This window comes from Oncorhynchus clarkii, chromosome 20 (genome assembly GCF_045791955.1).
Source record: "Oncorhynchus clarkii lewisi isolate Uvic-CL-2024 chromosome 20, UVic_Ocla_1.0, whole genome shotgun sequence".
In the NCBI taxonomy this organism is placed as follows: Eukaryota; Metazoa; Chordata; class Actinopteri; order Salmoniformes; family Salmonidae; genus Oncorhynchus; species Oncorhynchus clarkii.
The window spans coordinates 41,999,427-42,011,981 of NC_092166.1; the positions used below are offsets into that span (position 1 = coordinate 41,999,427).

General features: G+C 39.4%; 1 protein-coding gene across 2 annotated transcripts in view; it reads right to left on the reverse strand.

Annotated features, from left to right (window-relative positions):
- Positions 1 to 12,319, reverse strand: part of LOC139376374 (protein kinase C, iota) — a 71,441-nt gene extending 59,122 nt beyond the window's left edge. Inside the window, exon 1 of one of the 2 annotated variants that reach the window (XR_011627910.1) lies at positions 11,963 to 12,296. Coding sequence is in view for 1 of the 2 variants with exons in the window: in XM_071118887.1 (XP_070974988.1) it covers positions 11,963 to 12,045 (83 nt within the window). In the remaining variant the exon portion in view is untranslated. Of the gene's footprint in view, positions 1 to 11,962 lie in introns of both variants that reach the window. The other variant, XM_071118887.1, reaches the window with a different exon arrangement.
- Positions 12,320 to 12,555: the final 236 nt, after the last annotated feature.

The window sequence follows — 12,555 nt, forward strand, 5'->3', positions numbered from 1 at the left end:
AAATGTTCCGTTTGCGATGGGAATCCGGGGATGAAAAATAAAATAAAATAATAAATAGGTCCGTTATGCTCTGGTTAGAGTCGCGTTGTTCGAACTGGCGAGAGCTTTCCGAGCTAAAGGTTAGCTGATGACCGGTTAGCTGAAGACCGCTAGCAATGTTTTGCTGAAGCTGGTAGTTCGTTGGCTAGCTTCAGTTGAGGGGTTCCAGGTCCGAAGTAAATATAAATACTTTAGGAAAAATAGCTACGTTGGGTGAGGCGGGTTGCAGGAGAGTATTTAGAAGAAGTTGAGGTTCAGCAAAAAGTTTTAAAGATATGTGAAGAAAAAAAAAAACGAAAAAAACGAAAAAAACGAAAACAAACGATATATACAAGGGACACTACACGACAATACGTCCTACTGCTACGCCATCTTGGATCCTTGTAGGATATCCTGTGTTGAGATGTTATTTATTTAATCAATTTTATAACAAGGCTGTAACGTAACAAAATGTGGATAAAGTCAAGGGGTCTGAAAACTTTCCGAATGCACTGTAGGTGCCAAGAGGCATACAAAATCCAAGTCCAGGCATTCGTGTGGGTTTGAAAGTTAAAAAGTATTGGCTTACACCTTCATCAGGGTGTCCTTTTGCTTTCAATATATTACTGTGTGTTTTATTAAATTCTGTTGGCGGGTGAGCCCATAGTACTTTTAAAGAGAGCTGGGACGATAAACCGAAAATTACAGACAATGCCCTCTTACCCAAGCAATTTTGCTTACATCGGTCATTTCGGTGACTAGGCGACAAGGTTCCTGCATATTTTTTGGTTCTAAAACCAATGGGAAACAAAAAACATGCTTCCTGCCATGAAGGTATCTGCCCTGTCTCGCTGCTGGCTCTCACTCCCGCTCCCTCCCCTTTGCACATGAAGGGAGAGAAATTCTGATTAGTGGAAGTATACTGACAGTTGAGCAACATTTCAAAAGTATAATTGTGAGGAAGACAGTTTTTTAAAACTACTTTTAGTATAAAAAAAAAGGAGGATATGTGAGTTATGTGAATAGAATGTTTCCCCCCCTCAATTGTCAATAGAGGAAATAACACCACTTTACAAACGGAGTACATAATTGAGATGAGGAATGGAGCGGAGTGTGCCATTTGCGGTGAATAGGCCTACATCTAGTAGCCCGTGTGTCTCTACAAATGGAAAGTTTGTCAAATTGCATGGCCATCTAGCAACAATATCACATTTAGAGTTCACAATCTAGCTAAGGTGTTTTGAGTTCCCACTTCCTTGGGTGGTAAATCTAGCATATAGCCTAGGCCAGGGTTGTCCAACTGGTGAGCTCATGTTTGACTTTATTTTATTATTTGCCCCACCCCTCAACCCACCCAGGTTCACTAAGTCCCCAAAAAAGTATTGTTTGAGAATTAAGACTGCAAAAACACCAGGAAATCAGCTCCAAATGATTTAAAAATCTGTTCCCATGTATAATAGGGAGACATGATCGGATACAACATGTAAGCAAGGTTTGAAATGATTATGTTTCAGTCAAATATATATACGCTTGGGCTTCTTGCGAAGGATTTTCATTAGCCGGTAATAACTGGCTATTGGCCGACCAAAAAAAGGAGTGATAAATAAAATTGCCACTGGCCAATTGTCCGCTAGAAGAACAAATCCCATTGCAAAATAATGTTCTCTAGCCTATTCATTGATGGAAATACCAGTCAATGGAAATATATTTGACTGGTCATGTTAACCGGTCTAATTTGCATAATTTCCTGGAATTAAATTGGAGCATGTATACAGCATATACAGTGGGGCAAAAAAGGATTTAGTCAGCCACCAATTGTGCAAGTTCTCCCACTTAAAAATATGAGGCCTGTAATTTTCATCATAGGTACACTTCAACTATGACAGACAAAATTAGAAAAAAATATCCATAAAATCACATTGTAGAATTTATGAATTTATTTGCAAATTATGGTGGAAAATTAGTATTTGGTCACCTACAAACAAGCAAGATTTCTGGCTCTCACAGACCTGTAACTTCTTTAAGAGGCTCCTCTGTCCTCCACTCGTTACCTGTATTAATGGCACCTGTTTGAACTTGTTATCAGTATAAAAGACACCTGTCCACAACCTCAAACAGTCACACTCCAAACTCCACTGTGGCCAAGACCAAAGAGCTGTCAAAGGACACCAGAAACAAAATTGTAGACCTGCACCAGGCTGGGAAGACTGAATCTGCAATAGGTAAGCAGCTTGGTTTGAAGAAATCAACTGTGGGAGCAATTATTAGGAAATGGAAGACATGCAAAGACCACTGATAATCTCCCTCGATCTGGGGCTCCACGCAAAATCTCACCCCGTGGGGTCAAAATGATCACAAGAACGGTGAGCAAAAATCCCAGAACCACACGGGGGGACCTAGTGAATGACCTGCAGAGAGTCTTCTTTCCAAATAAACAAAGTTTTGGCATGTCAGAATCATGTAATTACCCATTAATAGCAGCACCTTTTGGTTATGTCTATTTTGGCAGAAATCTAAATGCAAAGTACCCAATGCATATGGGTCCAGTAAAATGTCCAGTAAATTTAAATGCTGGCCGTCAAATGTCCCGCACCACATTTTCTTAACGGAAACTATTGCTGTCAATTTTCAGTCACAAATTATTTGTAATTATGTTGATGATCTATTGGCCTACGCCAATAGGCACAAAAAAATCATGCAGGCAATTTCATCTCTAAAGAACCAAATTGAGATATGATTATTCTGGATTCTATTTTGTCATGTTGCACATAAAAATATCCATCATGCATTCCCTGGAGATGTTAGATGAAATAGCTAACGTTTCATGTCTTACTGCTAATGGAAAGTAAATGTGCATAATTGTATTTTTTTTGTTATTATTATTGTTCCATTTATCATGAGAGCAAAATGGGTCAATTTATTGCGATAGGACTTTTTGTCCATAGCAACCAGCTCTACTTTCACATCACGTCAGTCAGGTAACGCAGGAGCTGAAGGTAGTAGAAGTAGGCCTACGTGAACACTGCATGCTTTTTATTTCACCGTTCTTTAACCAGGTAGGCCAGTTGAGAACAAGTTTTCATTTACAACTCCGACCTGGCTACTGCCATGTCTGACAAAGAAAACGGCAGTGTACAACAGCGTGTGCAGATATATTTTTGTAAAGAATATAAATATTTGCCAGCACTGCACCTGAAATTGTTGTATATGCCTACATTACTTTGAAGTGCATTGGCTACTGTAGGTGAGCACCATTCTAGCCTTGGAATGACAGAGGTTCAGAGCAGACAGAAAATTGGCTGGTATATGCCATCTCGTATTCCCACCCCTGCCTCTCTCTCGCTTCCTCCTTCATATTCTCACCTTCTGCCTCTTGATTCCTCTTCTTTTTCTCTTAGTCACATTTTCACTCCTCTCGCTTCCTCCCCCTCACCCTCTCCCTTGTTTGTGTTAATTAGTGACAGTATAGGAGGAGTGTTGACCCTCATTTTGGTAGCTACACTCCCAACGTTACAGGCCCACACATCCTTCTAAGCACCATGGCTGATAGGAGCAGGAACAGACCTGTTCTCTCTCAAATGACACCCCATTCATTCAGTACTGTTACTACACTAGCAGAGCCAGTATCAATTAGAGGTCGACCCATTTAGATTTTTCAACGCCGATACCGATTGGAGGACCAAAAAAAGCCGATACCGATTAATCAGACGATTTCTTAAATGTATTTATAATAATGACAATTACAACAATACTGAATGAACACTTATTTTAACTTAATATAATACATCAATAAAATCATTTAGCCTCAAATAAATAATGAAACATGTTCAATTTGGTTTAAATAATGCAAAAACAAAGTGTTGGAGAAGAAAGTAAAAGTGCAATATGTGCCATGTATATAAGCTAAAGTTTAAGTTCCTTGCTAAGAACATGAGAACATATAAAAGCTGGTGGTTCCTTTTAACATGAGTCTTCAATATTCCCAGGTAAGACGTTTTAGGTTGTAGTTATTATTATAGGACTATTTCCCTTTATACCATTTGTATTTCATTAACCTTTGACTATTGGATGTTCTTATAGGCATTTTAGTATTGCCAATGTAACAGTATAGTTTCCGTCCCTCCTACCTGGTCTCAAACCAGGAACACATGGACAACAGCCACCCTCGAAGCAGCGTTACCCATGCAGAGCAAGGGGAACAACCACTCCAAGTCTCAGAGCGAGTGAAGTTTGAAAAGCTATTAGCAAGCACCCCGCTAACTAGCTGGCCATTTCACATCGGTTACACCAGCCTAATCTCGGGAGTTGATAGGCTTGAAGTCATAAACAGCGCAGTAGCTGCTGGCAAACGCACGAAAGTGCTGTTTGAATGAATGCGTACGAGCCTGCTGCTGCCTACCATCGCTCAGTCAGACTGCTCCATCAAATCATAGACTTAATTATAACATAACACAGAAATACGAGCCTTTTGTCATTAAAATGGTCGAATCTGGAAACTATCCTTTCGAAAACAAAATGTTTAATCTTTCAGTGAAATACGGAATCATTCCATATGTTATCTAACGTATGGTATCCCTAAGTCTAAATATTACTGTTACATTATAACCTTCAATGTTATGTCATAATTATGTAAAATTCTGGCAAATTAATTAAGGCCTTTGTTTGGAATAAATGGACTTTACACAGTTAGCAATGAGCCAGGTGGCCCAAACTGCTGCATATAACCTGACTGCTTGCACAGAACGCAAGAGAAGTGACACAATTTACCTAATTATAAGAAATTCATGTTAGCAGGCAATATTAACTAAAAATGCAGGTTTAAAAATATATACTTGTGTATTGATTTTAAAGAAAGGCATTGATGTTTATGGTTAGGTACATTGGTGCAACGACAGTGCTTTTTTCCCAAATGCGTTTGTTAAATCATCACCGTTTGTCGAAGTAGGCGCATCGATTATATGCAACGCAGGACATGCTAGATGAACTAGTAATATCATCAAGCATGTATAGTTAACTAGTGATTATGTTATCCTTTTTGGGATAGGGGGCAGCATTTTCACTTTTGGATGAATAGTGTGCCCAGAGTGAACAGCCTCCTACTCTGTCCCAGATGCGAATATATGCATATTATATAATTAGTATTGGATAGAAAACACTGAAGTTTCTAAAACTGTTTGAATGATGTCTGTGAGTGTAACAGAACTCATATGGCAGGCGAAAACCTGAGAAAAAGCCAACCAGGAAGTGGGACATCTGAGGATTGTAGTTTTTCAAAGCTTGACCAACCGAATGCACATTGAGATATGGATGAGGTTGCACTTCCTAGGGCTTTCACTAGATGTCAACCGTCTTTAGAAACTGGTTTGAGGATTCTGCTATAAAGGAGGGGCTCATACGACCTCTGAGTCTTTCCCGACAGAGTTACCTCTCGTTCCAGTGCTTTTCTGAAGAAAGGTATTCTCCGGTTGGAACATTATTGATGTTTTATGTTAAAAACATCCTAACGATTGATTCCATACATCATTTGACATGTTTCTAAAGGACTGTAACAGAACTTTGAGTTATTGTCCGGACAAAATGCTCACGCCTCATGAAGATGGATTACTGGGCTGAACAAACTAACAAAAAGTGGCTAATGTGCACATTATCGAACAAAACATACATGTATTGTGTAACATGATGTCCTATGAGTGCCATCTGATGATGATCAAAGGTTAGTGATTATTTGTATCTATATTTCTGCTTTTTGTGACTCCTATCTTTGGCTGGAAAAATGGCTGTGTTTTTTCGACTTGGCTATGACCTAACAATCACATGTTGTGCTTTAGCGGATACGATGGGTAGATTAACAATATGTTTCTTTCATTTGCTGTATTGGACTTGTTAATGTGTGAAACTTACATAATTCAAAAAAATATTTTTCCATTTCGGGCACGGCCTTTTCAGTGGAATGTTGTCAAGAACCCCTGTGCCAGCAAGGTTAAGATTGATTGTTTTTTATAAGATAAGTTTAATGTTAGCTAGCAACTTACCTTGGCTTCTTGCTGCCCTCGCGTAACAGGTAGTCAGCCTGTCACGCAGGCTCCTTGTGGAGTGCAATGTAAGGCAGGTGGTTAAAGCGTTGGACTAGTTAACTGGAAGATTGCAAAAACGAATCCCCGAGCTGCGAATCCCCAAACCAGAAGATTGCAAAAACGAATCCCCGAGCTGCGAATCCCCAAACCAGAAGATTGCAAAAACGAATCCCCGAGCTGCGAATCCCCAAACCAGAAGATTGCAAAAACGAATCCCCGAGCTGCGAATCCCCGAACCAGAAGATTACAAAAACAAATCCCTGAATCCCGAGCTGTCATTCAAGTGCCAGGTCGCAATTGTAAATGAGAACTTGTTCTCAACTTGCCTACCTGGTTAAATAAAGGTAAAATAAAAAAAATAAAAAATAAAATTCTGCCCCTGAATAAGGCAGTTAAACCCACCAATCCTCAGCCGTCATTGAAAATAAGAATGTGTTCTTAACTGACTTCCCTAGTTAAATAAAGGTGTAAAAAAAATATATATACACATATATATATATATATATATACACACACCACACACCGATTGTTATGAAAACTTGAAATCGGCCCTAATTAAATCGGCCATTCCGATTAATCGGTTGACCTCGAGTATCAATGCCAGTACACTGCTCCATTACGCACCATACGGCTAGGTAACTGGGCCTGTGCCGTTGCTCTTCATTAAAGTGGAACTGACAGCGTTTAAGCAACATGAAATCTTATTCAAATCTGTTCATATACACCCGCAGGAAGAATATTACACTTTTGTCTTACATTTTCTGACAAGCAAGCACTTAGATATGGTCATTTTCATAAGTTAATAGAATGTTTGGGAATAACGTATAGTAAGGCATTTGTGAAAATTCTACAACGGCCGTGCGTTTGGACAATTAATACATTAGTAAATAAAACCTAATAAAAACGTTGGTCATTACGAGGACCGATCAGAGCTACAGTAGGCCTATATGCAAATAAGCCCTATGCCACGGGCCTGGCGTCATTCACTTTCAACTGGACTGAAAACAACTGGAGTGTTTTCAGTTAAGTACCAACAGTGCAAATTTAGATTAGAATACATTCGCAAAAGCCACAAAATACACCCGACTGGATTTTTGATAATTTGTCACTCAAACCCTGCTCCAATGACATGACATCCTCCAGTAGCTAGCTAATAGTTATATAAATAGATACGCTAGCCCAGGGGTGTCAGATTTAAATCAGCTCGCGGCCACATAAAAACAAAAAAAGCGCAGCCCAGACATAGCCAATTTGTTTTTACAAAAAAAACATTCAATTGTGACCCAAAATGGCCATTGTTGTATTAGAACAAAATATTGTCCTTTATACAAAATGTCCACTTATGTCCAGAGGATGCTGTATAGCATTTTAAGACATTAAAACAAAATATAATTTCTCCAGTCTTTGCTGCTATGCTAGCAGATGTGCATAATATGCTGTGACACTAATCAAAAAGTATTTTATAACTCCAAATAACAAAAACTTAGCTATAGGTTTGTTGTAACACTTAAAACATGTTTTTCATTTTTTTTTTTTGCACTGCATGGATCACCGCTGCGGTTGAATGCAGCATTGCTGTATGGTGCACCAGCCTAGGCTACTGTTCAAATGTTGCTGTAACAGGCGTTTGCATGGCGTTTTGTTGCAGGTTGTGTTTTGGTTATTCATTGTCAATCTTTAAAACCGAAGCTGTACTGCAACATTTTAGAAGCCTAGCTTGGACTAAACAGGACACACGAAAGCAGCGCAATTGAAGTTTAATTCTCCAATGAGAGCACATCAGGCTGAATATTCATAATGTAGATGACTCAACAGTTTATACCTGCTTGTGTCCTATTCGGCCCACGGACCTTGTGTTTGACACGTGCGCTAGCCTATTGGCCACATAATGACTGGCTTGTAATTATTGCCCTTGCTAGTTTGATTGCATTGGCATTCCCAGACTTAGTTACAGTCGTCCGTTTTTGTTCAAAATATTGAGTCATTGAAACTGAAACAGTGCATACCGAATGGGTGGAGGCAGCAAACAATGTACCGGGCCAGCTGTTATTTACAATCTTACAGCTATATTTTTGGACCTATCAAGAAATATATTGGTGAATTATATTAATCATGCATTAGACTGCATCCATCTAGTCTGCCAACAATGACTGGAATTTGTCAAAAAGAACCCATTTCTAAAGCCTTTTATAAAATTGTTTTTTAAGCATAAACTGGAAATGTTATATTTGACTGTTCTATATCTGCAACGCTGTCAGTTCCACTTTAAACACCTAGCTACTACACTGTGGTTAAAGTTTACCCAGCCAGCAGCAGCAGCACTAACAAAGAAACTGTTGTTACTCCCCTACACAGAGCAGGTCTGCAGGCAGTAGCGCTAAAGCCTCACAGAAAACAAATGGATATTGACATGGATGAACAGTAAAAAAACAACCTCAAAACCCAAATGAAACTGTCGACCTACCTTGGAGCTGTGACTGTGCTGTGGGGATAGCTACATTAGTGAGAAACACAGATGAATTGTGTAATAGCTGCTCATCATTGATGAGTAACAGAAGAAATGCCATTCTATGATACCACTCCATTCATGTGCAAAGGAAGTTGGTATAGGCCTACTACTGTTGCCTTGTAACAGTCGGTCCAACTGAGCTGTATGGACAAAATAAGACTATACTAGGCTGGACAATAGAACGAGTCAATTCACCGAAGGCTGAAAAATGGCAAAAGAACTTTGGATAAGCTGGAACACTAGCTGGCCATAGCAAATGAATGTAATCAAATGTTCGCATAGCCTCTTCTGACTGGAGTGGTGCTTAGAATTCCATTTCATCTAAATTGCACAAAAAAAATTATCCGTTTTTATTTTACCACTACAATCTGTTCTTAGGACAAAACTGAAAAATAACTTAAAAGTAAACATCCACACCTCGATGGTGCCAAGTGTGCTTATGTCAGAATAACGAGGAAGTAGGAAAGAAAATGGCAACTTCAGACTATTTCTTGTCTAGCGATCCATGACAGCAGAGTACACTGCCCAACCTTACGTAATTAGAAAGAGATTATACTGATTATTAAAAAACGTTAAAAAAAATCTAAATACACACTGCGAGATATTTGGCGGAATATACAAGCATGCCTCTACATAGCAAAACAATGGGGGGAGCTCAGCGTTCCAAAGGCAAAAGGTATTCCGGGGCTAGCGTTTGATGACAACGGAGTACGCTGCCCAGCCTTACATAATAAGATAAGATTCTCATGGTTGCGAGATATTTGGGGAAATAGACAGACATACCTATATTTCCCATGTAGGAAACAATGGGACGACCTCAGAGTTCCATGGGTCATTTTTTGTTGTTATTGACGTTTTAACTACCAGCAATTGGTTTTGCTCATTGCTCATGCGTCATGTTTACTTTACAAAGAGGAAGTTGATAGCTAATGTTTGGTAGTGACATTGAAATGTTGCATTAAAACTAAGACAGCAGACAGGCTTACAAATGGGCCTAGAGATAGAACAATATTTACGTGTATCGGAGGACGCATGACTTTCAACCTTCAGTCTCTCCCGAGCCCGTACGGGAGTTGTAGCGATGAGACAAGATAGTAGCTACTACAACAATTGGATACCACGAAATTGGGGAGAAAAAGGGGTAAAATAAAAGATAAAATAAAAATAAATAAAATAAAATTCACCCCCTCCCCCAACTTTGCCACCGCTGCTGAAAGAAATCCTAGGGGAAACACTGCAGTGCTATGTTGTTCATTGCTCATGCGTCATGTTTACTTTACAAAGAGGAAGTTGATAGCAGCTGATGTTTGGTAGTGACATTGAAACTCCTGAGACAGCAGACATTGAAACTAAGACAGCAGACAGGCTTACAAATGGGCCTAGAGATAGAACAATATTTACGAGTGTAAGCCTTAAAACCAGAAACTTGAGTGATGACTATGAACATTCCACTGTCAGTCAGGTGACTTAAAATAATTGGAAACAGGTTCCTGTATCATTACTCAAATGTGCTATTTAAATGAATAGTTACTAAACTTATTGTATCATCATTGCATCCAGTATCTGTTACCAGCCGCCATGCCTCTATTTTAACCACTACTCCCTCCATTCTAACCACTACTATGTGTCAATAAAGAGTAATGACAGTGACAAGCAGAGACTGCCACAGCCTGACACCAGACCAGACCCTGCCTACTGCTGGCCTTGACTGGAAAGCTGGCTGACAGCAGTGTGGGTCTGTGTGAATGAGACTATGAAAGTGAACGGAGCTAGAGGGCAGTTCTCGCTACCGCCATCTCTCTTCTGTCAAACTGCCCATTATTATAGGACAGTATGAATGCATACTGCAGCGTTTCCCAAACTCTGTCTTCAGTTTAGTGTTTTGCCCTAACACTACACAGCAGATTCAAATTATAAAAGCTTGACGATTAGTTGATTATTTGAATATTTCAGTCAGCTGTGTAGGGCTAGGGCAAAAAAGTAATCGTGCACCCCTTGGCATCCCGAGTACGGGAAACCCTGGCACACTGTGCAGTCAAAGCAGAGCCATGTATACATTATATGACTCTGATACAAAGTGCAGCAGACATAAAGGAGCAGGCTTGATGGTTAGAATCATAAATTACATTCAGATGAGAGCCAATTAGTGTATGATGTAAGCCTGGATCCAATTGAATTGTTCTGTTTTAATCTGATTGGATGTAGGCTAACAGATGAGCTATTCCACAAAAATTCCCTTTACCCCCATCCTTCGCAAATGTACATGCTGATTTAAGCCAATGCTGACTTAAGGCCTGCCTAGATGGCTTGATGAAGTGTGACCCAACACTGTACTTGACCAACCAATGAAATGTTTCATCCCAGATTCCCCACATACTTGACCTTCCAAGGCATTGATCTCAGAAATATTTTGGATGCTTTTGTCTCCATACATTTTTTTATTAAAAGTATCCAGGGACAATAGAGTGCTTGCAGGGCGGTAATTAGAGTGAGTGGGAAATACAACAGGTCTGGCAGAAGTTACTGGTAATACACGTTTGGCCAGTCTCTCTTTTGGGAAAAACAACAATCACAGACTCCATCACACAGCAAGAAATGTCATGGCAACACCTGCGTGTGACAAATGATTTCCATGTCTGAATACAATTACTAGGTCCACTATTTACTGACTATAAATAACTAGCTACACCCCAAATAATGGCATAATCATGTCATGAACATTAAGTATCTGTAATTGTTGTAAACTCTCACCTATCTATGTCAAAGATAAGAAAACAAATCCGTAATTACATCCAATGTGAGCCTCACATAATAATAATGTCACAGGATGTTGTAAAGTTTGCTTTACATCAATTATTGTAATAGTGTAATTTGAGCTGTGACAACAATAACTCACCAGGTTCAGTACAGTACGGCTATATCAGGACACATGATGAGTATCAAACATCCAGCTAGCATAATCAAAAACATCAGCTAACTGGTTTGAAGTTACCATTTAGCTAGCTAGTGAACTAGTACATTCAATGTAGCTTAGTTATGTCTCAGAACCTGTAGCTAGCTACCAAGCCATAAACAATGGAAGAAACTTCACTCACTAAAAATATATTGATATTGGGAACGTGCATGCTAACTAATACTGGCCAACATTAAGTAGCTAGGTAACGTTAAGTTAGCAACAGCTAACTAACTACATTTCTGGACAGTTTCACTTGTCTGTCAAGTTTATAACGTTAACTAGCGAGCTAACTTAGCTAAAAAGCTAACTGTCTGGCTAATAAAGCCTAGCCCAAGTTCCTAACGAGTCAAATAACGAAGTGCTTTATTCCGACACAAATCACACAAACCCTAACCGTCTACTTACCCTTTGTAATAAGCTTTTACCCGGACTTGGTGAGGGTTTTCGCCGGGGTGAGACATGGTGCTGTCCCGCAACGTCGGCATCATAAACCCTCGGAATCGGAACTCCGCACGCCAAATATGTTTTCCTTCTGGCTGCGACAAATTTAGCTGTGTACCACGCCGAAAACAATCTCCACTGTAACTTGCATCGATAGATACAACAATTAGATAGCTGACTTGCTATGGAAAATAACAATTTGAGTCTTGTTAATTTGACAAAATCCAGACAAAGTAGTGTACAACTTCAGGAGTCCGCCAAACAACACTCCCTACTGCAATAAGGCCTCACGACGGACGAATCCATTAGCGGAATGTAGGAGGGGCCAAACAATATTTGAATCAACAAACTGAACAAGAAGATACACTGATCGTAGATAATATTTGGTAAATGAAACATATTTAAGGCGAATCATATGATTATCATATATTGTAATTATAGACAAAGAGTACATTTTATTTTTAACACAGTACTGTAAATGTGAATGTGTTCATGATCCCTATTGTACCAAATTAAATGCAAGGGCGTTTGTGTTGTCCATGGGAACATTTATATAT